The sequence below is a fragment of the Neoarius graeffei genome, chromosome 6 (assembly GCF_027579695.1).
Source record: "Neoarius graeffei isolate fNeoGra1 chromosome 6, fNeoGra1.pri, whole genome shotgun sequence".
NCBI lineage: Eukaryota > Metazoa > Chordata > Actinopteri > Siluriformes > Ariidae > Neoarius > Neoarius graeffei.
In genome coordinates, this window is record NC_083574.1 from 47,265,091 (window position 1) to 47,292,837 (window position 27,747).

At 40.9% G+C, this 27,747-nt stretch overlaps 1 protein-coding gene across 4 annotated transcripts in view; it reads right to left on the reverse strand.

The window, feature by feature from the left end:
- Positions 1–4,738: 4,738 nt before the first annotated feature.
- The window catches only part of mtss1la (MTSS I-BAR domain containing 2a), an 89,762-nt gene continuing 66,753 nt past the window's right edge, over positions 4,739–27,747 (reverse strand). The window contains exons 7-15 of one of the 4 annotated variants that reach the window (XM_060923733.1): positions 27,562–27,719; positions 27,365–27,472; positions 20,272–20,369; positions 19,648–19,780; positions 11,428–11,502; positions 10,293–10,427; positions 9,843–9,995; positions 7,922–8,087; positions 4,739–6,092 (exon numbers count right to left, since the gene is read on the reverse strand). In XM_060923733.1, the coding sequence (XP_060779716.1) occupies positions 5,305–6,092; positions 7,922–8,087; positions 9,843–9,995; positions 10,293–10,427; positions 11,428–11,502; positions 19,648–19,780; positions 20,272–20,369; positions 27,365–27,472; positions 27,562–27,719 (1,814 nt within the window). In that variant the 3' untranslated portion in view covers positions 4,739–5,304. Of the gene's footprint in view, positions 6,093–7,921; positions 8,088–9,842; positions 9,999–10,292; positions 10,428–11,427; positions 11,503–19,647; positions 19,781–20,271; positions 20,370–27,364; positions 27,473–27,561; positions 27,720–27,747 lie in introns of all 4 variants that reach the window. The other 3 variants (XM_060923732.1, XM_060923735.1, XM_060923734.1) reach the window with 3 other exon arrangements.

Consider the following 27,747-nt stretch of genomic DNA (forward strand, 5'->3'; position numbering starts at 1 on the left):
CCCGGGGAAGGATTTTTCTGTAACACAGCTTCTCTCTTCTTTGCTTGTTACTGAACTATATCAGCACTGTTATTACACCATCGAGTGGAAACGTGGTGAAACGCACTTTACAGCTCCGTTCTCTCTCTCTCTCTCTCTCTCTCTCTCTCTCAGACTAAATGTAATTTTGTTCAAAATATCGTTTGTATTGGCAGGACTGAAAAACACCAAAGCAAAGAAAGCTGAAGACAATTTAAAAAAAAAAAAGTCCATCAGTTGTGCAAGCAAAGTGTTTCTGGGAATGCAGTAGACATTTAAAATGGCTGATGATGAAACTTAGTTGCTCCTGTGTTTTAGATCTACTTAGCAGGTTCAATGTCATCTGCAGACTTATATATGAATAGCTATCTAGATACCCAGCAAGTAATCAAAGACAGCTCTAGTTCATTTGGAAAATAGAAAATACAAAATACAGTGTTAAGGACCCAAATAGTTAAATTCAGATTTAGTGAAAAGATCAAGCTAACTAAGGAGCTGCCTCGCTCCAGATTTAACTAACGCTAAATCCATGTAACAGACAGTTTGGTGATAAGTAGTTTTTTTGTTTGGTTGTTTTTTTAAATCTGTTGTTACGTGCTAGGGAGGACAGCACAGTGGGTAGCACTGTCACCTCACAGCAAGAAGGTTCTGGGTTCGAGCCCAGTGGCCGACAGGAACCTTTCTGTGTGGAGTTTGCATGTTCTCCCCGTGACTGCATGGATTTCCTCCAGGTGCTCTGGTTTCCCCCACGGTCCAAAGACATGCAGTTCAGTTAACTGGCTACTCTAAATTTCCCATAGGAGTGAATGTGTGTGAGAGTGCGCAGAAAGGAACTGGCCACCTGACTGCTGCAATTCTGGCCAAGTCAACCAAACATGGTTTGCCTCAAGCCCGGATCAGGTTTGGCAGTGACGATGTGCTAGGGAGACACATACTGTATGGTATGCTTTTCTTTTTGTTCTGCCTCTTTCTCTTATTCCTTGTTGCGTAACTTATGGCAATTCGACCAATCATTGGTATGCGGTTGCTGCTCCCTGGTCCACGAATGGGAATCACGGTTTGCAGATTAGAGGCAGGTCTTTGCCTATAAAAGAGCCCTCTGGGAAGTATACGAGGAGGAACAGGGCTGCTTGACATGTATGTGACTCGGTGGCTATTGGATCATTCAGTGCATTTACATGCACATCCAAATCGAGCTACTGTCGGTAATCGAGCTAAGGGTCCCAGCAGAGGTGCCAGAGAAATCCAATCCTACATGCACACAAGGAAATCGAGCTATTGTGTGAGGTACATTGTGCACCCGAGCCACAGGTGGCGCTACACGCCCCATCGTGTTGGTACACTTCCGGTTGTCATCATGAAGAAGAGCTATTCAAGAGTATAAACAAAGTTATCAGTTCCGTGTTCACAAGAAGAACGATGAGGAGGACAGCAACATCGAGAGAGAGAAGATGGACAACAGCGAAGCAGCTCAGCACTTGCTCGCTACTACTACTGTTATCATGCCGACCGAGGCTGTTGTGTTTCCCGCTTGTGGTCTCGTCACTCGTCACTTCCGGAAGGGGCAGTGCTGAAGTAAGTAGCTCAACTACGTAGCTCGATAGGGTTTACATGCACTAAGTAGCTCGGCTACAATCACATAATCTAGGTCGCATAGCTCGATTACGAGAAATCCAGTTCGGTTCGATTTCAGCCGAGGTAAGGTGTTTCCATGGCATTTAGAACTTCGATTTCAGTCGAGCTACGGCAGAAATTTGATTTTCTCTATGTGCATGTAAACGCACTGACTGTTTCGCTGTGTTGGGAGAGTGTTACGTGAATGTAGTATGTTTTAACCTCACTTTGCTGCTGTTAGTGATGGCCAACTGAGGCACCGAAGTGTGTATCGAGTATAAGGGGGCGTGGCACGTTGAGGTGTGTCTCGTTTAACAGAAAACCATGTGATCAATGACAAACGAGGCCTCACTTATGGTTTACTAAAAGGTTCATTTCTTGAAGTCTCATTCAACAGAGTTCACTAGCAACACCTACTGCTAAGAGAAATGTACAGCATTTTAACTTCCTACATCACTGTTCTGCCACTTCGCATTATTATTATTTGCGTGTACTTGCACAATGTTCCATTTTCAAATAACTTAAGTTTATGTGCCTTTTTGTTATTTGGTGTCTACTCTTCTTATTTTCTCTCTCTCTCACACACACAATCTCTTTGCATGAATTTATGCTCAGTATAATTGTGTCTGCACAATAAAAAGGTGTACATAAACATAAAGAGGGGTAACATTTGTGTTTGTGTTCGTGTGATGGACTGATTAAACGCTGACGTGAAGCAAACAAACCGAGGCCTCGTCTGTCATCGGTCACATGGTTTTCTACTAAATGATACCCGCCTCGAAGCCGAGCTCCATCTGCCACACCCTCTCCTATTTGATACGTGCTTCAGAGCCTCGGCTACAGACGGACCATCGCTAATTGCTGCACTGGACCATTATGGACATTTTGACAGTCAGTATCTGATTACAAAACTAAATTGATTAGGCTAATGTCAACAACTTTATCAAAGCATGACAGTCACTGTGTGAGGAAAGGACACTTTAGCTAGCAAGGCTTTAGATACATTACAGTATGTGACCAAAAGTTTACACATTACATTAATGGCGTTTAGCAGACGCTTTTATCCAGAGTGACGTACAACATACTCAGAGCAGCCTGGGGAGCAGTTGGGGGTTAGGTGCCTTGCTCAAGGGCACTTCAGCCATTCCTGCTGGTCCAGGGAATTGAACCTTTGACCTTTTGGTCCCAAACCTGCTTCTTTAACCTTTAGGCCATGGCTTCCCCCGTAGGTACTTGCTTAACATCCCATTTCAGATTTAGTCCTCCTTTGCTGTTATAATAACCACCACACTTCTGGGAAGGCTTTTCACTAAATTTGGAGTGTGGCTGTGGCAATTTGTTCATTCAGCCCCAAGAGCATTAGTGAGATAAAGCACAATATCAGGTGAAGAGGCCTGGTGCACACTTAGAGTTCATCCCAAACCTATCCAGGATCAAGGCTCTGTATAGGACACTCAAGTTCTGTATCTGCACCAGCCTTGGCAAACCATGTCTTTATGGACCTCATTTTGTGCACACTGGAACAGGTTTGGGTTAAGTCTCTTAGTTCCAGTAAATCGAAAATATAATGCAATACAAACACACACTATACAGTTGCATACATGTCAACCTATACGGAATGTCCGTATTTTATACGGATTTGATTCAATAAACGTAGTATACGGGCGTACAAATAAAGTTATACGGATTCTTTAAAAAAAACTTCAATATTTATTTAGAGCTATAATCAATTCCCACAATGATAAAAGAGTGCATAACATTTACAAACGTACTGTACACCATAGACAGCCAGTAAAGTGTCTTATGAAATCGCGCGTTATCTTGTGGTAGCGAGACTTCGTTCCACTTTTGATCATGCGCACACCACATTGCGAGAATCCCACCAACCGGGAAGTAACATTTTGTTTGAAACGCGTATTTCCACCTGAGCGACTTTCACTAGCGACTGAAAAGATTCTGAATGGGCACTCCGGCAAGATCAACACAGACACTTGCTGTGACATGCAGCCTCGTGAGGTATTGGTGCAGACTGCTAAAAAAGCTGTCATGGAGTACAATTCAGAACATTAGAGTGACACTTTGTGTTTTTGTCAAACATTGGAGCTTTGTATTCATTCTGAAGGTTTATTGTTACTAATATTGAATAAAAAGTAACTTGGATATATCATTGTTAATTATCATTCAAATTTTAGGTAGATTATTTTAATTTGCATCTTATAAAGGCCAATTTATGCTGACAACCCAGTCCTCGCAGATAGCGTCGCAGACAGTGTCTGCGTAGCCCCCCACACCTTCGCAGACGCTCTGCGCGCACCTCCCAAAAATTGTGACCACCGCAGAAGCCTCGTAGACAGCGTCACAGACAAGAGGGCTCTGATTGGTCCACTCTACATCCGCTGTACACGCACTTCCGCTTCCCTACTTTCCCGGTTTGGTTTGTTTTCACGACTGCCATTTTTAAAAACACGAGCGAAGATGGAGCAGCACGAAGAGCGGTTGATCGAGGAAGTGAGGAAGTACGTACATCTATACGACTCCAGTTCTAGTCATTATAAGTAACCGGAGGATAAACACTCCACTAACCACACCCACCAACTACTCCTAGCGATTTCGCGACTTCGCGCCCCCTTGCGTTGTGGCAGTGAATAACATCACGCACGCCTATTACTCCCCGCTCAACGATAAATTACAACTGTCTGTGAAAAGCTATCTGCAAAAGCCTTGTCGCAAGAGCATGCAGAGGCCTTAAGGATTTTATAAGGGAAATACGGATTTTGGAGGTTGGTTATACAGGTTTGATTGACCAAAGGTTGACATGTATGCAGTTGTGTGCTTCCAAATCGTAGCAACAGTTTGGGGAAGACCTGCATATGGTTGCGATGATTAGGTGTCCACAAACTTTTAGCAGTATAATGTATCTTTAGACACGTTGAATGTTGAGGTATCAAAGAGGTGTCAAAACTTTTTTGGTTGTTTGCCAGAATTCAGCCACAGCGACATCTAATTGGTTTTCCTAGACCAAAACACACATATGGACTCTTAAAATTAAGATTTAAGATTAATCCTACTGTATATTTGAAAATAACACATTTTTACTTCTATAAAGTGTGGTACACTTGGGGAGTTTTATTTGGCAGTTTACAATATATACAGTACTTTGTTCATGTGGTCCCTCTGAGTGTGAGTAGGCTAATGTTGGTGCTGTTCAACACAACAGCTTTTTAATCAACAAGAAGACACTTTGGGGTTTTTTTGTTTTGGTGTGGGTTTTTTTTTTTTACAAAGCCATTACCTAAGGAGAAATGAAAGTCGTCAAACTCACTTTACCGTACGTCCATTACAGTTGATTAACATATGATTAACATAGTAATTACAAATCAAAACTCCAAAAGGATACCAGACATAACTAGAATGTTAATATGTACTTTAAACATATTCTCATCTTTTGAGCTGTAAATTCATTATAGTTTGTTTTTCCAATAGATGGTAGTATTCCTACCATTTACCATAGTCCATACAGAAACTTTGTCCATTTACACATAACATCGCACTGGCCTGCCTTTGTTAGACAGCAGTTGTTTGTAATTTAAGTTGCATAATTCCTTTTTAGTAGTTTAATATACATATAAGCATTCTTCTTTGTGCAGAATTTTCACTGAGATCTCAGTAAAGCTATCGCATGATCCTGGGTGCTGACCTGTCATTACAGATGGTTTTCCTGAGACGCACTCCTCTACGGATGCACTTCAAAATGTCATCACCTTCTGATTGGGGTGCTGGGTCCTGTTGGCATCCTAGACCAGCCTGGGCATCTGTAGGAAATGGGAACTGGCCATCTCCAAGAGCATGGGCGCTAGCCACCAGCTCACCAATCTTCTCCACCAGGCTGTGGCGGTTAGCAGCCAGAAGCTGGTCCTCCTCTGTGCTGAGAGGTATAGTTCCAGGCTGCTGGACATGGACTCGCATCCCAGTGCCTGTGCTCCAAGCCACTTGGTTAGGCAGGCTCATCCGCTTTGGTGAAGCTTTGAACTCCAGGTTCTCCAGAGGTTCCTCAGTGTACAAGCTTTCCTCACTGCCATTGTGCTCTGGGGGAGGGCTGGGGAAACCAGGAGAGTCTGGAACAGTTGGTGTCTTCACTGGGATGATGGGAGGACGGATGGGGATTGGACCCACGTTAGACGGGGTGCGTCTCACGCCAGTTTTGGAGGATGGGGTCCGACGAATGGTGGCTGTCCCAGATGATATGACTCCTCCTCCTCCTTTGCCATTGGATCCAGGCATACCATGGGCCCCAACACCTCCAGGAAGCCCTGCGGTGCTTGCAGGTCTCTTGGTCTGGATCATGCGACGGTAATTCTGGGCCAGATTGCTGTTCCGAGGGACAGTAGAAGATTTGTCAAAGTCTGACTGAGCATCACAGTCGACATCGCCGTTCATTGAGTAGCTGTCATAGTCGGAAACTGTAAAAAGATATCAGGGGTCATTATGCATGATAAAGTCCTTACTATTATTGATTAGGTGTTGTTTATGTCAAAATGGCAGATTTTGAGGTAACTTTCATTAAGAATGATCTTTTACATCATGAAAATTGATGTGCTTTACCCAGTTTCTCTTACTTATATTACAGATTACGTTCAGATCATTTTCAACTGAATGACTCTGAATTTCTCTTTTAGAGAGTTCTTTACAGAAGAATGTAAAGTTTAATATAAATATACAAATATTTAGCAGAAGTGTTCAATACATTTCTGTGTTGTAAATCCTATTTTGATTGATCTTAGGAAACATTCTAATATTTTGAGATTTTGGATTTCTGATTTTCATGAGCTATAAGCCAGAATCATCAAAATTCTTCTTCTTAAAAAAGGCTTGAAATACTTCACTTTACATGTAATGAAAATAGAATATACGAAAGTTTACCTTTTTTAATTAAATTATGAAAAAAATAACTTTTTCACGATATTCAATTTTTCTGCGATGCACTAGTAGTAAAGCTTTCTGTCAGGAAGCATTTATTTATCATTTATAACATTCATAGAAGGCGTCTCCAGTGTCAGTGCTTTGTAAAAGGTCAGTACGTTTTCTGCCTTTGGAGATTCTTCAAGGCAAAGGGATTTGCGGTTTATGGTTCCTTGGTATCATTTTTGCATTTTTTTTGTTATTAATTTCAGGAGAGAGAAAAAAGGGAAGGAAAGTGGTTCCAGATGTTTAATGTAACTGATAATAGGAAGTAACTAGTTTCAAGGACTTTCCACAACATTAAATGTAACTATAGAAGGTTAACAATATGACATGCTGTTCCTTATTAGAATTGTAAAATTGTGATGATGTAAGAGGAATAAAACACTTTGAGACATGCTGTTATAGGACAATAATCGATTTCAGGGTGGTGTGATGTGGGCCAGCTGTCAGGGTGCAGGCATTTACAGATGCAGGCGCAGGGGAGAGCGGGTACGTCGCAAACTGTAGTCCAAATCCAAATCGAGGGACTGAATACGTAGTCAGGGTCAGGCAAGGGTTGGTCGATGTGCAGACAGAATGTCAAAGGGTAGGCGGGAGGTCAAGGTCGAGATAAACGTAAACAAAAGTCAGAAACACTAGAAGTCGGGTAATAATATGAAAAGGCTCGGTATGATCAGACACAATACTTTGCACTGAGGTGAATGATTACAGGGCTTATGTAGAGCAGTGATTAGGTTGATGATGCGCTTCTAATATTCGGGAGAGGCGGGGCGCTGTGGCATTTAGGAGATGTACCGTAGTTCGGAGCGGTCATGTTTGGATGCCGCTCCGAACTTTGACTTTTTGCGCTAACACCAGTGAGAAGCGGCGTTACTTTTATGACCGCAAAGCGATAGATTATTTTCCTCTAACAGCACTCCATATTGTGTTTTATTCCTTAGATATTTTGTATGCCCACACTTGTGTTTTTATAACTGCCTCCTATCCTGTGAAGAGTTTTTGGATGTTCTCCCCTCGCTATGCATTCTTCCTGACATCTCATATCGATTGCTCGTTCTTCTTTATGTATCTGTAATGGCTCTGCCAAATGTTATACAGCTTTCTTCAACTTAGAAACAGAGACCAAGATGGTGATAGCAATGCTTCTTTTCATTACTTTTTTTTTTTTACACAGATGTATAGTTTCCTTGCATTTGCATTCAAAAGTCATAACTTGGCACTCAACGTTACCTATAGCACTGTGTGTTTAAATGCCTGGAATACTGTGTATGGTACTGCATGCGGGTATATGTGAATGTGTGAATCTGTGTGTTGGATGCGGGGTTACCATGTGAGGGGATGGTATCCTCAGAGCAAGATGGAGTGGTGTTCTGTGTGCTGTATCCGCTCGAATACTGCAGGGAGTCACAGCTGCTCTTCTGCTGCTCCATACTCAGACCACGTGTCAGAACCATGGCAAGCTCACTGGCTGCAGACATCATCGGTTTCCCATGCTTGAAGCGGAGGAAAGAAGTGAAGAGACATACAGACAGAGGCACAGTCAGTGAGGGAATGGTATAAGTATTTCTCTGCAGTTAATGAAAATAATAAGCCATGCAGAGTTAGAAAATCTTATAACAGTTACAGTGGTGCTTGAAAGTTTGTGAACCCTTTAGAATTTTCTATATTTCTGCATAAATATGACCTAAAACATCATCAGATTTTCACACAAGTCCTAAAAGTAGATAAAGAGAACCCAGTTAAACAAATGAGACAAAAATATTATACTTGGTCATTTATTTATTGAGGAAAATCATCCAATATTACATATCTGTGAGTGGCAAAAGTATGTGAACCTCTAGGATTAGCAGTTAATTTGAAGGTGAAATTAGAGTCAGGTGTTTTCAATCAATGGGATGACAATCAGGTGTGAGTGGGCACCCTGTTTTATTTAAAGAACAGGGATCTATCAAAGTCTGATCTTCACAACACATGTTTGTGGAAGTGTATCATGGCGCGAACAAAGGAGATTTCTCAGGACCTCAGAGAAAGTGTTGTTGATGCTCATCAGGCTGGAAAAGGTTACAAAACCATCTCTAAAGGGTTTGGACTCCACCAATCCACAGTCAGACAGATTGTGTACAAATGGAAGAAATTTAAGACCATCGTTACCCTCCCCAGGAGTGGTCGACCAACAAAGATCACTCCAAGAGCAAGGCGTGTAATAGTCAGCGAGATCACAAAGGACCCCAGAGTAACTTCTAAGCAACTGAAGGCCTCTCTCACATTGGCTAATGCTAATGTTCATGAGTCCACCATCAGGAGAACACTGAACAACAATGGTGTCTATGGCAGGGTTGCAAGGAGAAAGCCACTGCTCTCCAAAAAGAACGTCGCTGCTCATCTGCAGTTTGCTAAAGATCATGTGGACAAGCCAGAAGGCTATTGGAAAAATGTTTTGTGGACAGATGAGACCAAAATAGAACTTTTTGGTTTAAATGAGAAGCGTTATGTTTGGAGAAAGGAAAACACTGCATTCCAGCATAAGAACCCATCTGTGAAACATGGTGGTGGTGGTAGTGTCATGGTTTGGGTCTGTTTTGCTGCATCTGGGCCAGGACGGCTTGCCATCATTGATGGAACAATGAATTCTGAATTATACCAGTGAATTCTAAAGGAAAATGTCAGGACATCTGTCCATGAACTGAATCGCAAGAGAAGGTGGGTCATGCAGCAAGACAACGACCCTAAGCGCACAAGTCGTTCTACCAAAGAATGGTTAAAGAAGAATAAAGTTAATGTTTTGGAATGGCCAAGTCAAAGTCCTGACCTTAATCCAATTGAAATTTTGTGGAAGGACCTGAAGCGAGCAGTTCATGTGAGGAAACCCACCAACATCCCAGAGTTGAAGCTCTTCTGTATGGAGGAACGGGCTAAAATTCCTCCAAGCCGGTGTGCAGGACTGATCAACAGTTACCGGAAACGTTTAGTTGCAGTTATTGCTGCACAAGGGGGTCACACCAGATACCGAAAGCAAAGGTTCACATACTTTTGCCACTCACAGATATGTAATATTGGATCATTTTCCTCAATGAATAAATGACCAAGTATAATATTTTTGTCTCATCTGTTTAACTGGGTTCTCTTTATCTACTTTTAGGACTTGTGTGAAAATCTGATGATGTTTTAGGTCATATTTATGCAGAAATATAGAAAATTCTAAAGGGTTCACAAACTTTCAAGCACCACTGTAGTTCTTTTCTGAGCACCTTGGCACTGATGTTTGTAGGATTCACTCTAGTCCTGTACGGGTCCTCGGGGTGCAGAGACCCTCTCGCTCCAGTAGGGGATTCCACAGCTTCACTCCTGCGCTGCAGTGCCACCCCTTGCTGCTCGTAGTGAGATATTTTAGACCAGTCCTGCTGCTGAATCAAAAAAAAGAGCATGTACAACCAATGCAATCAAAGTGTAAGCAAGCTGCAAATAGATCTGTGTATAGAAGAGCGTTTTTAGTTATGTTGTTGTAATTGCAAATATTAAAAGGGGAAAAAGCAAGCGGACATTACAATGGTGGCAAAATTGTGAGCAATTAATAATTAAAAGGAAAAATGTACATGAAACTAAATTAATTAAATAATGAAAAGTCTGAAAAGCAAAACAGAATGCAGAATGCATGAACTAATATGAAACGTGACCAACTAGCCAAAATAAAAACAAACCTTCCAGTGATGAACTTTGGTTGTGGGTGAGGGGGAGTGTGATCCAGGGGAATGATTATAGGACATAAAGGGAAGAGGTCTGATGGAGCCATTATGAGTGTGAGCAAGGTGAAATGTAGCGAAGGACGAGCCAAACTGTGGAGACGGAATGACAATTGGTCAGAATGCCTGAATGTTTATGGAGGATAGACTCCATGAAGGTTGATAAAGCAGTGTAACAGAAGCAAAATCACATACATAAAATATATCGGTTCTTGCCCATTTTGGACTTTCTATGTTTTCAATGTTGTCCTACAAATTTCAGTAAGTAACTATCATGAAAGAGGAAGAAAGTGAAATGTTAACTGTGTTAGTGCAGAAAATCAGGAACTGTCCAAAAGCAACTCATTTAGAATCTTGAGGTGAACAGAATTTTACTTTCATAATAAAATATCCGGGCGGCATGGTGGTGTAGTGGTTAGCGCTGTCGCCTCACAGCAAGAAGGTCCGGGTTCGAGCCCCGTGGCCGGCGAGGGCCTTTCTGTGTGGAGTTTGCATGTTCTCCCCGTGTCCGCGTGGGTTTCCTCCGGGTGCTCTGGTTTCCCCCACAGTCCAAAGACATGCAGGTTAGGTTAACTGGTGACTCTAAATTGACCGTAGGTGTGAATGTGAGTGTGAATGGTTGTCTGTGTCTATGTGTCAGCCCTGTGATGACCTGGCGACTTGTCCAGGGTGTACCCCGCCTTTCGCCCGTAGTCAGCTGAGATAGGCTCCAGCTTGCCTGCGACCCTGTAGAACAGGATAAAGCGGCTAGAGATAATGAGATGAGATAAAATATCCATACTTTTTCCAACATGCTTTCTGAATCTCTATATAATCCCAGGCCTGGAAACAACTGACTTTCAACTCCCTACATTTAGGGAATTTAGATATTTAAATATTATAGACCTCAGCAAGAACCCCGTCCAGGCCAAAACACTAAATCAGACCCAACAAAATGTAAATCTGTGGGAAAAGCAAAACCAGAAGACGAAGATTTGCAGAAGTGTGAAAATGCTTAGTGAGAGAAAATATTATTCTACACAGTATGTACAGTTTGATATGCTGTTGAGTTTGAGACCAGGATTCAAATTATGGTGTACAGTGTAATACTCACTGCTATGGGAGAGCCACACTCGCTAACAGACTGACATGTCTCTGATGCTTCAGAGGATGCAGAGCTGGATGACTTCTGTTTGGAAAAAAAAAAAAAACGATGTTAAAGATGTTGTTGCGTTCATTATGATAAATAGAGACACACTCCTAGAAGTATTCTGTTAATATTAGATTAGTACACAGATTTCAAACTCCCCTTAACGAAGAGACAGGAGGCAAAGTTGGAGGTGGTGGAGTTGAGGATGTTAAGGTTTGCGATGGGAGGTTGGACAGGATAAGGAACGAGCACATCAGAGGGACAGCACATGTGGAGAGCTTGGGAATTAAGCTAAGAGAGATGAGGCTGAGATGGTCTGGGCACATCCTGAGAAGAGATGCAGAGCATGTGGGAAGGAGAATGTTGAGGATGGAGCTGCCAGGCAAACGAAAACGAGGAAGGCCAAAGAGGAGATACATGGATGTGGTGAGAGAGGACATGAAAGTGGCAGGTGTGGTAGAGAAGGATGCGGAAGACAGGGAGCAATGGAGACGAAAGATCTGCTGTGGCGACCCCTAATCGGGAGCAGCCAAAAGAAGACGACGACAGGTTTCAAACTCAAGGCCCACAAGCCAAAAATGGCCTGCTGCCATGTTGTCTCATTGCCTTGCAGAAAAAAAAAACCAAACAAACTGAAATGGCACTTGGTACCTACTGCTCAACATTTTCACACTGGAGCAAGGCAAGGAAAGTTTATTTATATAGCGCATTTCATACACAGTGGCAGTTCAATGTGCTTTACAGAGGTAAAGGCAAAACAGTAAACAATAGAAAATAAAATTACATAAAATAAAGGGGGAAGAAGAGAGAAAAATAAACATAATATAAGAATTAAACAATAGTAGAAATAAAGTAATACAATGAAGTAAAAGTTCAGTAAAAAACAGCAGAATAAAATGGAATAAAAGTTAAGTAAAGTTTAAAACATGCAGAGACTGTAAAAGTTAAGTAAAGTTTAAAACATGTAAAGATGATGATATTTATCAGTTAGCAGAAAGCATCTGAAAACAACTTGGTCTTTAGTCTAGATTTGAAGCTGCCAACAGCAGGAGCATTTTTGATGTCCTCTGGCAGTTGGTTCCATAGCTGTACTGCATAGTAGCTAAAAGCTGCTTCACCACACTTTGTTTTAACAACAGGTTTTAACAGTAAATGTTGCTGCTGCGATCTGGTAGATCTGATTGGGTTAGGCCGCTGCAACATATCAGAGAGGTAATTGGACCTTGTACCATTTAGAGATTTGTACACCAGCAACAATGCTTTAAAGTCAATTCTGTAGCTTACTGGAAGCCAGTGAAGGGACCTTAGAATTGGAGTAATGTGCTCTGTTCTTTTTGTTCGTGTGAGAACCCTCGCCGCTGCATTTTGAATCACCTGAAGTCGTTTGATGGTCTTTTTTGGCAGGCCTGTGAAAAGGCCATTGCAGTAATCAACCCTACTAGAGATGAAGGCATGTATAAGTTTTTCCAGATCATTTTTTGACATAAGTCCTCTTAGTTTGGAAATGTTTTTTAGGTGATAAAATGCTGATTTAATGATTGCTTTCATGTGACTGTCAAAGTTTAGCTCGCTGTCAATGAAAACACCAAGATTTTTAACCATATCTTTTGTTTTAATCCCCTTTGTGTCAAGAATAGTGGTAATCCTGAGTCTTTCATCTTTTTTCCCCAAATAGAATTACTTCTGTCTCATCTGTGTTCAGCTGAAGAAAATTTTGTGACATCCAGTTGTTGATTTGGTCAATACACTGGTAGGGGGGGCATAATCATTAGGTGATAGAGCAAAATAAATTTGGGTGTCATCTGCATAGCAGTGATACAAAATTGAGTTGTTCTTGATAATTTGTCCAAGTGGGAGCATATAAAAGGTTGAATAGTAATGGTCCAAGGATCGACCCCTGGGGGACACCACAGGTCAAGGACATTGATGTTGAGGTACAATTTCCCATGGTAACAAAGAAGCTTCTATCTTTTAAGTATGATTTTAACCAATTGATAACTTTACCAGTCAACCCAACCCAGTGTTCAAGTCGATATAGCAGTATGTTGTGATCAACAGTATCAAAAGCTGCACTGAGGTCCAGTAACACCAGGACCGATGTTTTGCCTGCATCAGTATTAAGACGTATGTCATTTATAACTTTAATCAGCGCTGTTTCAGTGCTGTGATTGGCACGAAATCCTGACTGAAAGTTATCAAAACAGCTGTTTGATATCAAGAAGGCAGTTAATTGATTGAAGACAATTTTTTCAAGGATTTTCCCGATGAATGGTAGATTTGATATTGGCCTGTAGTTGTTTAATACTGAAGCATCCAGATTATTCTTTTTAAGTAGGGGCTTTACAACGGCTTTCTTCAGGGACACAGGAACAATGCCAGTCTCTAGGGATGTATTTATGATCTGAAGCACATCTGTAATTATGAGGTGAAGAACAGACTTAAAAAAGTTGTTGGGCAGAATGTCCAATTCAGATGTTGAGGAACTGAGATTTTGTACAGTTTTTTCAAGAGTCTCGGAATCAATCAAACAAAATTCTGACATTGTGTTGAAATTGTCTGTCTGTGTCACTGGTGATTGCAGCTTTTCAGTTATTTGGAACTGAGATATATTATGAGCAATATTCTGCCGTATTTGATCAATTTTACCTTTGAAGAAGGATGCAAACTCATTGCATTTATTAACTGAGAGAAGTTCAGGTGCTAATTGTGGTGGGGGATTAGTTAGCTTCTCTACTGTTGAAAATAGCACACGGGCATTGTTCATATTCCTGTTGATGATGTTGGAGAAGAAAGACTGTCTTGCTTTACCAATTTCATAATTATATTTACAAAGCATCTCTTTATGGATTTGATAATGGATGTGAAGTTTAGATTTGCGCCATTTTCTTTCAGTCTTCCTACATTCTCTCTTTAGCAGTTTAACAGCTGGGTATTGCTTCCATGGTGCTTTCTGCTTGTCACTGACTCTTTTCATTTTGAATGGAGCAACATCATCCATAATTTGGGTCATATTTAAATTAAAAATTTCCGTAAGTCGTCTACAGAGTCTGACATTTTAGTTGAGATCTGTGAGAGAGCTTGCTCAAAGAGAACACGTGTTGTCGTTTATGACTCTCCTACCCATAGTCATTGAGCTGTTCTGAATGTGAGGGGACATAGAAACTAGAGCCCTGCACTCCCGCGGGAGTCCTGCGGGACCCGACGCAAAGCAGTGCGGCGCGGGACAAATTTTGAAAGCTCATTGCGGGCGCGAGGGGGAGTGCACAATGTGGGCGCGGGCGGGAGAGGTGATAAGCTGCAGTCCTGCTAACTAAAACGTGTTTAAAATAAAATTTATAAATTATTAATTTATCGTATTAATTTATCGTATATAATTTGTGCTGGATATTTTATTTGGCATTAATAAAAACATTTTAAGATGCCTAAATTTGCGGATGTGGTCTAATCTCGCGTACGTTTCCGATTCCTTTCCGCTCTTCCATGTTTGAGATCTCCGATCATGGCAGAAGAGCAGAGCTCCTCTAGTGAAGCTCACAGTGCTTCAGAAGTAAGTGCTGCTTTAAAAAGAGGTACACTTACCGTTAAAAAGTCAAGAGTATAAACCGCGATCCACTTCAAAAATCATTTATTTCTAAAGTTTATAACGAACTTCTTTCTTTTGATTGCTCACCAGTTACTAAAGTTAAGACTGCCTGGGAAGATGAACTGGATCTAAACTTGGAGGATGACTGGTGGGACACTGCTCTTAAGAAAATTCACACAAGCTCATCCTGTGCTCGTCTCACACTTATACAGTTTAAAGTACTGTTTAGAGTCCATTTTTCCAAAGCTCGATTGTCTCAAATCTATCCCAGTATTGCTGACAAATGCGACAAATGTCATGCCTCATCCTGCAATTTAACCCATATGTTCTACTCTTGTCCGCTACTCTCTTGCTTCTGGTTGAATTATTTTGATACCATGTCTAAAATACTATCAGTGACCATAAAAGTCTCCCCCCATGTTGCTATATTCGGGCTCCCAGAGGACCATAACCGGTTTACCTCTCATCAATTGGATATTTTAGCTTTTACTTCCTTACTGGCAAGACGCCACCTTCTACTCCACTGGAAGTCGACTAAAGCTCCCTCGAGTCGTCAGTGGCTCAATGACGTCATGTCTTTTCTAAAGTTGGAAAAGATCAGATATTCAGTGAACGGTAACTCTGCTAAATTTTATAACAAGTGGCTTCCCTTTCTTACATTCTTCCGCTCTCTCCAGTCTCTGCCCCCTAACTGACGGACCCTCTCGCTCCCTTTTTTTAATTTATTTTAGGTTTTTTGTTTGTTTGTTTGTTTGTTTGTTTTTTTCCTTTTGGTTTTATTTGTACTGTGCAGCTTTAATATTTTAATTATTACATAATAGAATTTCGTTATCAATTATTTTTATTTTTATTTTTTGAATTGTGTAATGTTCTTGTTTGTATGAAAAAAAATCCTAATAAAAATATTAAAAAAAAAAAAGTCAAGAGTATTAGTCCTAAGTATTAAAAAGTATTTAAAAAAGTATTTAAAAAAGTATTAACTAGTATTAAAAAGGACTGTGTATCGCACAGATTGTTCAACTTAAAGCTAGAAATAGACAGTGTATAATCTGAGGAGCTGGTTGTGGTTGCGCAGCACTTCATATGAGAGGAGAATGAAATCGCGGTTGGAATCATAACGCCACAGACTCGGAAGTGGGAGAGCGAGTGCGCAAAGCGAGAGCTGTCAATCAAAGCGAGAGCTGTCAATCAAAGCGAGAGCTGTCAATCATGAGCGCATGCAGCGCTCAACTTGGAATGCGTCAGTAGAATGTCAGAGTCTAAACAATAAACTTACAATAAATGAAGGATCGGTCAGTGGAGAGCTCAGCTAAGCTCAGCATGTTTAATTCCCCAAGCCAATGACAAGAACTTTCGTGAGAAATAACGCGAACGTCTGCATCATGCGGGATTTGCGGGCGGGAGTGGGACAAAATATGGCAGGCGCGGGCGGGAGCGTGACTGAAAATCATAATTCTTTGCGGGAGCGGGACTGCACAATGCAGGAGCGGGACTGAAAATTCTGTCCCGCGCAGACCTCTAATAGAAACATCAGAGAAAACACAGAAATGATCAGATAAGGCCAGGTCAACAACAGTAGTAGAAACAGTAAGACCCTTTGCGATAACGAGGTCAACGGTATGGCCACGAGAGTGGGTCGGCCCCTGTTTATGCTGTACTAGGTTGAAGTTGTCAATAAGTGCAAGTAGTTCTCTGGCATAAGTGTTTTCAGAATTATCTACATGCAAGTTGAAATCCCCAGATATAATAAGACAGTCAAACTCTAAGCAAATGACTGACAACAGTTCACCAAACTCTTCCAGAAAAACCTTGGCTGAATGTCTCGGAGGCCTGTAAATAGTTAATAACAATATGTTAGGAGAGCATGTAACAAGTACACATAAGCGTTCAAAGGATGTAAAATCACCAAGTGAGGACTGTTTACACTGAAAAGAGGCTTTGAATATATTTGCGATCCCTCCACCTTTCCCCTGTCGGGTAGCACTCATGAAATTAAAATTTGGGGGAGCTGCTTCAATAAGGGTGGTAGCACTCTTTTCTTGATCCAGCCATGTTTCAGTTAGAAGCAAAAAATCAAGATTGTGTTTGCAAATAAGATTAATTAAAAATGACTTGTTTGAAAGTGATCTAACGTTCAGAAGAGCAAGCTTTACAGAAAGTCTAGAAGTAATATCCGCTTGGGCACTCTGATGTTGTTTTGAAACAGGAAGGAGACTAGACTGGTTTACCCCCTGGGTTAAATATGCTCTATGTTTTCTATTTCTTATCAACACAGGAATAGAGAATGGCATAGGCATACTTGGTCCTAGCTTGTTTTCAAAACTACACCCAATGCAGTAGTATCTACAATTCACAGCAGACCCGGAGATTAGTGATTGCACATGTTCCACATGTGCCACCGTACAGCATGAGTTTACATCTCACAGGAAACGAAACGCCCGTTAAAACTTAAGTGTATAAGTTGCATTGGATGCAAATCAGACCTGTGTGCAAACAATCCAGAGACATGTCAGGTGTTGGCTTTAAAATGTGATTGAATAATTGACTCCAAAAACCAAATGTAAAATCCAGTGATACTGATCATATTCTTATTGCATGTTTTATGTGTTATGTGTTCTTTTACTTTTACAGTGCTATGTATTTTTTTTAGGTGGATCTGACCTTTTAACATTGGTCCATAGACAACGGATGCAAAATAGCCATTTTGGCTAATTCTTGCACATTTATGGCGTATTCACACCTACGTTGTTTGGTCCGGACCAAACGACCAAACGAACCAAATTTCCCTTGGTCCGGACCTTTTTGGGTTGGTCTGAATACAAACCACTGAACTCTGGTCCGGACCAAACAAGCGGACCGAGACCGAGCTGCAAGGTCGGACTCGGTCCGGACCAAAGGAACCCTGGTGCGGATCTTTTGGAGGTGTGAAAGCAGACCGGACCTAATCCGACAGTTTTGCTTTTTTGTACCTCAGGAGCTTCCGTCGTTTGTCGAGCATTATGGGAAACAGAGTCTTGACACTTCACCGCAAAGTGCAAACACTGTTTCGGTTGTCAAGGGAACCTTACAACAGTCGTTCAGTCATTCAGACCAGTGGTAGGCTAGACTACAGAGTACAAAAAATGAGTAGGGGGCAAACGTGGGCCGAGGAAGAAACGCGTACCCTTGTGGATATATGGGCAGATGTCCACATATCTGAGCTTTTGGAGAGAACACAAAAATGCCGACGTGTTTGCTGTATTCAGTGAGAAAATGAAGGAGAAGGGGTTCACGCGCTCCCCAGAACAATGTCGGCTAAAAGTGAAGAAACTCCGTCAGACCTACATTAAAATCAGGGACATTCTTTCAAAAAGTGGCGGTACTAGCGACGCAAAAAAGAAATTCATCTAATGCGTGAAGAGCCAGAACTGTCACAACATGATGTGCGCTCATCAGCGCTATCCTCCGTAGCTGCCTTGCCCTTTGTCGTCGTCGTTGATAAATTACTTGTACAACAGCATAGTAATCGCACAATTGTGAAAACAGTAAAAACTGGAAAAAACATATAGCTTTGATGACATTAAAAAGAATAACAGCACGGAAAGCCTCCATGACTACTTTTGAACTTAACGCTTTGTGCGCGTGTCGTCTCTGACCAATAGCTGAACGACCTCAGGGCGCGTGGCTTTGACGACAGATTTTGGTCCGCTTACTAAAATGTACAGTGTGAAAGCGAACCGCACCAAAATGACCAAAGCAAGTGAACTATCGAACTATCCTGGTCTGAATACACCCTTACATTTTATGTTTATTAATGTGCATTGTCCATGTCAAATAAATCTTATATATATACACATATATACATATTATCATCATCTCTAGCCGCTTTATCCTGTTCTACAGGGTCGCAGGCAAGCTGGAGCCTATCCCAGCTGACTACGGGCGAAAGGCGGGGTACACCCTGGACAAGTCGCCAGGTCATCACAGGGCTGACACATAGACAACATAGACAACCATTCACACTCACACCTACGGTCAATTTAGAGTCACCAGTTAACCTAACCTGCATGTCTTTGGACTGTGGGGGAAACCGGAGCACCTGGAGGAAACCCACGCGGACACGGGGAGAACATGCAAACTCCGCACAGAAAGGCCCTCGCCGGCCACGGGGCTCGAACCCGGACCTTCTTGCTGTGAGGCGACAGTGCTAACCACTACACCACCACGCCGCCATATATATATAGACGTACAAATATGTTGAAAAACAAAAAGCTAATGGAAAGCAAGGATGCTCTAAGGACTACAGGCATTTTTTCTTCTTCTTGAGAGGTCTCTTTTTAAAGTTAATAAATATTTTTGAAAATAGAATTATTTGGAAAATAGAACTATTATATAGCGATAGATAACAAAAAGCATTACATTTAATACGTGTTATCACCTAATGGAGCAAAATAGATAAGTTTTGTAAGCCCTTATTTTTTCTTTCAGAGTCCAGGTGTCTTTTGACAGAAATGATAATAATATGTATTTCAATAAAATAAATAAAATAAGCTTTAATTTATGGCCCTTGTGTTGTGGCCTGGGCAGAATGTGAATTCGACACCACTGGATTAGTGAATCACCTGGCTGGTAATGTCTGATGGCATGGGAGAAGGAGGTTTGGAGTACATGTTGGCATCATGAGAGATGAATCCAGAATCATGAGAGGAGACGCTGCTCAGGCGATGAGCGCCACCTGGTGGTAGATGCACCAAACTAAAAGACAAAGAGAGATAAAAAAAAATAGGAGCCTTGTGTAAATTATGGATAAACCTGACTCATCATTGTGTTCCATCTTAAATAAATAGGAGTTTGTACTATTTCAAATCTATCTATCATCTAACAACTATAATATTTGAAAGAGGTCAAAAACTGTGATTCGTAATATTCCGATGAAATAGATATGGCTTGTTTTCTATGCTCCAGCATCCTGTTAGCATTTTTCTGGCTCGGCCCCTAAACCAGAGTATTCTGCCTCATTTTTTAGCTAAGGTGGTGGGATTAGTTATGGAAAAGTGAAGATTTGTCAAGGTTTAACAGAGTACTCGATAAAGAACAAACTGCTTGTTTAACTGATGAAGTAACAGCTGTATCCAGAACAAAAATCGACTGTTCTGCACTAAAATATGAAACCAATAAATGGATTCTACATCAAAAGCATACATTACATTAACAGCAGATCAGTGTAAAACCAATCTGTTAAGCACCTGCACAGGCTGCTCTTTCTCGAGCCAGTACTGCTGGGGGAGGAGGGGGGAGTCTGGTAGGACCAGCTGTAGTCAGAACCCTTCAAGTCCAGGATAACCTAGTAAAGGAAAAAAAAAGAAAAAAGAAAAATGTTTACACACACACGTACATACATACATATATATGGACACGAGTGTTTTACTAGGGAACACGCCACTTGGATTTTTCATGCAAACTACATCCGGGACATCGAGAACGGCAAACGTGACATACTTGTCTATATGTCACTCGTAAGGAAATCTATTAATTGTTTTTAATAAATTTGCGTACTTTTTGTTTGTGAATGTGTCGATATAATAAAAAAGAAATCACATGTTAGCTTGAAGAAATGAAGTTTATCTTCTCGTGTTGAAAAACTCATATTTTTCATACAAAATACATCGCGGCTCTGAGTGACATATTTCCCGATATTTCCAATGATGTCACTCCCAATGTTTTCCCACTGACTGACACGCATTGTCAAAACTCAGCCTAACTGTGTTATAAAACTGCACTGCATCCTGGTATATTGAGACATTGACCATAACTGAAAGTGGGGATTGAAAAGACAAGCCTTTTTTTGTTTTTAGGAGCTAACAGTAAAACATGAACATTATCCATTATATTTGGTATCACTGATATTTTTTCTCCTATTGAACATCATTGTAACTGTGCTAGCAATGTTACTCTGTGATGTCAGAGCAACAAACCACAGGACTTTTCACAAGAATAATTAAAACATACTATCAACCAACAAACTAGCACCGGCATAACTCAGTACATCATAAGCAGTTCATATGAACATTTTTCATGTGTTTCAGGGTGGAGTTTTTCTTTAAGTAGATATAATATTATGAAAATGTCAAATGTTATACAGTCATCTTAAAATGTAGCCTAGTAAACTAGACCCACCCGCCTAGCGGCCAAAAATATTTTTGCCTAGCAAGTGGGTCTAGCCTTGCACCATATAAACAAAAACACCCCGGGCATCAAATCGTGCCCGCCAATCACAACGCAAGGTTTTTGTTTGGATTCTTTGGGCGGGCTTTTGCAGGAGTGACGTCAAGGCTGCGCGATGCTGGAGAAAGCACAACAGGAAAGATGGCTACGGCTAGTGAACAGCGCGCGTTTGACTCCGCTTTGGAATCAGTTTTAGAAGAATTAGACTTGGAGTTTTCGTTGAAACATGAGCAGGAAGAGGCTCTCCGCTCATTCCTTTTCAAGAAGGACGTTTTCGCTGTTTTGCCGACCGGCTATGGCAAAAGTCTGATCTACCAGCTGGCTCCGCTCATAGCCAAAAGGATGGGGCTAGTTTGTGCAGTACGAAGAATTAATAAACAGCTTTGAAACATTACTTTTTGATTGTTTCTTATTTTCCCGTTATTTTAAATTTAAGGGAAATTATTTCACCAAACACCACTAAATAAAAATAAAAACTCTCAAAAACAGTTTAAGCAAACCCTTGAAAAACACTTGAAAAAAAATAAGAGTTATGTGGTACAGACTCCAAACTTGTGGTCATTATCTCCAAACTTCTTAATATCTAGAACCTGTTTATTAATTAATACGCATTTTGAAAAATTATTTATTTCAAGGCCTCCCCCACTGCTTTCTGTCGCTCTGACTACGTCACAGTCACTGTTGCGCTGATTGGTCAGAGCGTTGGCCTATACGCACAGAGACAGTTTGAAAGACAGCGGGTTGTTCCTCCTACACCCTTCGGAAATGTCTACGGATCGAGGCCAGACTAAATATTCACATTTAGTCTGGCTTGCCAGGCTACTTTTGAATGAACTTTTTCAACCTTTATATGCTCCCACTTGGGCAAATTATCAATAACAATTCAATTTTGTATCACTGCTATGCAGATGACACCCAAATTTGTTTTGCTCTATCACCTAATGATTATGCCCCCCTTGAATGTCTCTACCAGTGTATCGACCAAATCAACAGCTGGATGTCACAAAGTTTTCTTCAGCTGAACACAGATAAAACAGAAGTAATTCTATTTGGAAAAAAAGATGAAAGACTCAGGATTACCACTATTCTTGACACAAAAGGGATTAAAACTAAAGAAATGGTTAAAAATCTTGGTGTTTTCATTGACAGCGAGCTAAACTTTGACAGTCACATGAAAGCAATCACTAAAACGGCATTTTATCACCTAAAAACCATTTCCAAACTAAGAGGACTTATGTCAAAAAATTATCTGGAAAAACTAATACATGCCTTCATCTCTAGTAGGGTTGATTACTGCAATGGCCTTTTCACAGGCCTGCCAAAAAAGACCATCAAAGGACTTCAGCTGGTTCAAAATGCAGCGGCTAGGGTTCTCACACGAACAAAAAGAACAGAGCACATTACTCCAATTCTAAGGTCCCTTCACTGGCTTCCAGTAAGCTACAGAATTGACTTTAAAGCATTGCTGCTGATGTACAAATCTCTAAATGGTACAGGGCCCAATTACCTCTCTGATATGTTGCAGCGGCCTAACCCAATCAGATCTACCAGATCGAAACAGAAAAATTTACTATTAAAACCAGTTGTTAAAACAAAGTATGGTGAAGCAGCTTTTAGCTACTATGCAGTACAGCTATGGAACCAACTGCCAGAGGACATTAAAAATGCTCCTGCTGTTGGCAGCTTCAAATCTAGGTTAAAGACCAAGCTGTTTTCAGATGCTTTCTGTTAAATAATTAATATTGTCTTCTTTACATTTTTTATAATCTTTACTTTCTCTGCATGTTTCAAATTTACTTTAACTTTAACTTTATTCTATTTTATTCTGCTGTTTTTTTCTTTTTCTCCTCCTATTTGAACTACTACTTCATTTTATTATTTTATTTCTACTATTGTTTAATTCTTATTATTTTCTTTTAATTCTTTTAATTCTTTTAATTAATTGTTTAATTCTTATAATATTATATATTAGAATAAAAATAAAATTATTTTATGTAATTTTATTCTCAATTGTTTACTGTTTTGTTTTTCTCCTGTAAAGCACATTGAACTGCCATTGTGTATGAAATGTGCTATATAAATAAACTTGCCTTGCCTTACTTAAAATGGAAAAATCAAAGATTTTCCAGTCATTGATTCACAGCAAAGTTCAACTTCAGTATTTACAAGATTTTCAAGCATCTATATGAACCCTGACAATAAGTCCTGAGAGTCCATACTAGAATCTATAACCCCATTTCCAGAAAAGTCAGGATGCTATGCAAAATATAGGTAAAAACAGAATGCGATCATTTTTAAATCATGGAAACCTTATGTTTCATTGAAAATAGTACAAATACAACATATCAAATGTTGAAACTGAGAATATTTATTGGTGTACGAGAAATATATGCTCATTTTGAATTTGATGCCAGCAAAAAGTTGGGACAGGGGCATGTTTACCATGGTGGTGCATCACCTCCACTTTTAGCAACACTCTGTAAACGTTTGGGAACTGAGGAGACCAATTGCTGTACAGTAGTTTTGAAAGAGAAATGTTGTCCCTGCCTGATTGAGGTTTCTTGCCTGGTAGAGGATTTCAGCTGCTCAGCAGTGCAAGGTCTCCTTTGTCATATTTTGTGTTTCATAATGTTTTCAACGGGAAACAGGTTTGGACTTGGCGGCAGACCAGTTTAGCACCCGGACTCTTTTACTACGGAGCTATGCAGTTGAACTAGGTGCAGAATGCAATTTGGCGTTATCTTGCTGAAATAAGCAAGCCCTTCTCTGAAAAGACGTCATCTGGATGGGAGCATATTTTACCCCTAAACTTGTATATGTCATTCAGCATCAATGGTGCCTTCCCAGATGTGCAAGCTACCCATGTCATGTGCACCAATTCACCCCATACCATCACAGATGCTGGCTTTTGAACTGTGCCCTGATAATGGTCTCTCTCCTCTTTAGCCTGGAGAACACATCCATGATTTCCAAAAATAATTTCAAATTTTGGTTTGTCAGACCACAGGACAATTTGCCTCAGTCCACTGCAAATGAACTCAGACCCAGAGAAGGTGGCAGTGTTGCTGAATATTGTTTACATATTTTCTACCTTGCATGGTAGAATTTTAACTTGCATTTGTAGATGCAGTGATGAACTGTGTTCATAGACAATGGTTCTCAGAAATGTTCCTGAGCCCATGTAGCCATTTCCACTACAGAATCTTGTCTATTTTAATGCAGTGTCACACAAGGGCCCAAAGACCAATACTAGTTTTCGGCCTTGTTCCTTGCATACAGAGATTTCTCTAGATTATCTGAATCTTTTAATGGTATTATGTACCATAGATGATGTGATCTCCAACTTATTTTTGTAAAATGCAATTTTCCATTGAGCAACATTATTGCCCTATTATACACTGTTTGCCCATGCAGTCTTTCACAGAGCAATGAACCCCTCCCCATCTTTACGTCTGAGAGACTCAGCCTTTCTGGGATGCTCTTTTTATACCCAATCATGTTACTGATCTGTTGCCAATTAAAGGTGGAATACGATATTTTTTTCAGGAGTATTTTTTACCATATTGCTTGAAAAGCTCCTCACACCCATGTTGCAAGCAGTACAATAGAAGGTTTGACCCAAAAACGAAATATTTTAATCCAGTCTACAGTGTAAAATAAAGGAAAAACGCCATCAAATCCTATCGAAGTAACCACCTCAAAATGACTGGATACTGACACATCAATCAGACTGAAGCCTGCAACCCCAAACCCCCACCCCACCCCCCAACCCTCACCGCCCCCACCCCCGCCCCTACCCTTGCGCGTACAGTATGTGCAGGGACCACTCCAGCCATTTCAAAGCAATGGATACACAATGTAGGTTTTGCTAAGTTAGCATGATTTGCAAAGTTAGCTGACACGGATTGTTATACTAATGCGTATAGTCGTATTACGTCCTTGATGGTAGTTTTTCCATGGTATTTATTTCATGCATACAAATGATTTGTTAGCTTAGCTGTATGTGGCACAAACGATAACTCTTATTTATTGTTTTCTTAGTTATGAAGGCATGGCACAAGCCAGTTCGACACCAATGAAGCATGGGTTTTTGAAACCACCTCCCGTATCCACTATTCGTTCGGATTCACTCTCAGGCTCTGACCTGTAAGTACCATTATGTTCACATAAACATGGTTTTGGCAACATGCTTTGGAGGCGCGGGTAGGGAGGGGGGTGGAGACGTGGGGGGAGGGGGAGGAGGGGTGGAGACGTGGGGGGTGGGAGTATGGCGAGGGCGGGCGTGTTTCTTTTCAAAATATGGCTTGCGGGAACCGTTATTCCAAAATCTCGTATTCCACCTTTAACCGAATTAGTTGTGAGATGTTCCTGCAGGTGTTTTTTTTTTTTTAAGAATTGCACAAATTTCCCAGTCTTTTGTTTCCCCTGTCCCAACTTTTTTAAAACATGTTGCTGGCATCAAATTTAAAAAGAGCATATATTAAAAAAAAAAAAAATTCTCAGGGTATAACAGGGTGGGGCCACGAGGATAAATTTTAAGGGTGTTTTCACACTTGGTCCCTTTCAGCCATCTAACCGAACTCAGATCGATGACTCAGCATTTTTTGCGCATATGTGAACACTCCAACCGTACCCAGACCCCTTTAAAGCGAACCGAACTGAGACCACCTCAGGAGGTCGTCTCAGTACGGTTCGCCTAATCTGCGCATTGTGAACAAAAAGCGCACCGGGTTCACTTCGCCTTTTTCACTGTAGTTTTAACCTTCTTCGTTTGCCGTAGTTGGTCACATGACTGTAGCAGGGAAACTCAACTTCCTTTTGGAACTTACCACAGCCGCTTTACAGTTCTCTGAACTTACTGACTGATGAGTCGGCCACAATAATATAACTATATATATATATATATATATATATATATATATATAGGCGGCACGGTGGTGTAGTGGTTAGCGCTGTCGCCTCACAGCAAGAAGGTCCTGGGTTCGAGCCCCGGGGCCGGCGAGGGCCTTTCTGTGTGGAGTTTGCATGTTCTCCCCGTGTCCGCGTGGGTTTCCTCCGGGTGCTCCGGTTTCCCCCACAGTCCAAAAGACATGCAGGTTAGGTTGACTGGTGACTCTAAATTGACCGTAGGTGTGAATGTGGGTGTGAATGGTTGTCTGTGTCTATGTGTCAGCCCTGTGATGACCTGGCGACTTGTCCAGGGTGTACCCCGCCTTTCGCCCGTAGTCAGCTGGGATAGGCTCCAGCTTGCCTGCGACCCTGTAGAAGGATAAAGCGGCTAGAGATAATGAGATGAGATGAGATATATATATATATATATATATATATATAATAAATTTATTTTCCTTTATCTGCACTATTTTGATCAAAGAATACAGCAGGGCAAGCATGGCAGCAGACATTTTGATTCAAGAGAAAATTACCCAGAATTCTGTGCACTGGGGGTCTGAGGGCTCTAGAGGACCTGGTGTGAACAGAAAGAGGACTGAGGCCCCATCAAAGCTTAACTGAACCAGAAAGAGAACCCAGTCCTCTTTGTAATAAATTCACAGTGTGAACACAAAAAGAACTGAGTTCTTTTTCTGTTGGTCCACTTTTTGGTCCACTTAAAGAGGACTGAGTCTGGTTCCTTTAAAGGGGACCAGGTGTGAAAACACCCTACACAGTAAAAATCATAGTGTCAATTTTACTCTTTAAGAGTTGAATTTAACTCTGTCAGATAACATTTGGTCCCACTCAAAATCAGTGTAAAATTTACTCTATAGCCAGTGTAAGATTTTTAGAGTTAATTTTACTCTATTTTGTGTCAAAATTAACAATGAGGTGTGTAAAAATATTTAACACTATAGATAGTGTAAGACTTTCAGAGTTAATCTGACTCTATATTGTATTTTCGCGGGGAATCATCACCCTGCAGAGTAGATTTTGTCGTTGTGTGCAAGTGGGAATTAACTCTCACTTTTGACACTACCATTTAGACAATTTTACTCTGCATAGTGTTATAACTACTCTATCCAGAGGAAAATAGGTTTACACTGCAATATTGACACTCCATTTTTTACTGTGCAAGTTTGTGAAATGTATATAGTTTTTAACCACAGTTTAGGACAGCACCTGTTCACTGGCCTCTGGCAGTTTATGTGGATCTGTGGTTAACACAGAAAGATCATCCATAATGGCCTGGAGGTGAGTTACTTCTCCCAGCATAGAAATCTCTCCATTCTGCAAATCAAAAACACATACAATCAGTTCTAACACCTCATCCCAGCCATCAAGCCATGATTATGCTGCACAGTGTTGTTTAGACTCACCACTACAGGCTGCAAAAAACTAATGAAGGTGCAGAAGCGGCCCCTCTCTTCGAGGAGGGCTCGGCGCACGGCTTGTTTTTCGGTCTCCTCCATCAGCAAGTACATGTCACTCACATCCTGCATAGCACTGTCCAACTGAGGCTGCAGCCCTCCTCGACCTGTAAGAGATCAACAAGAAAAGAAGAA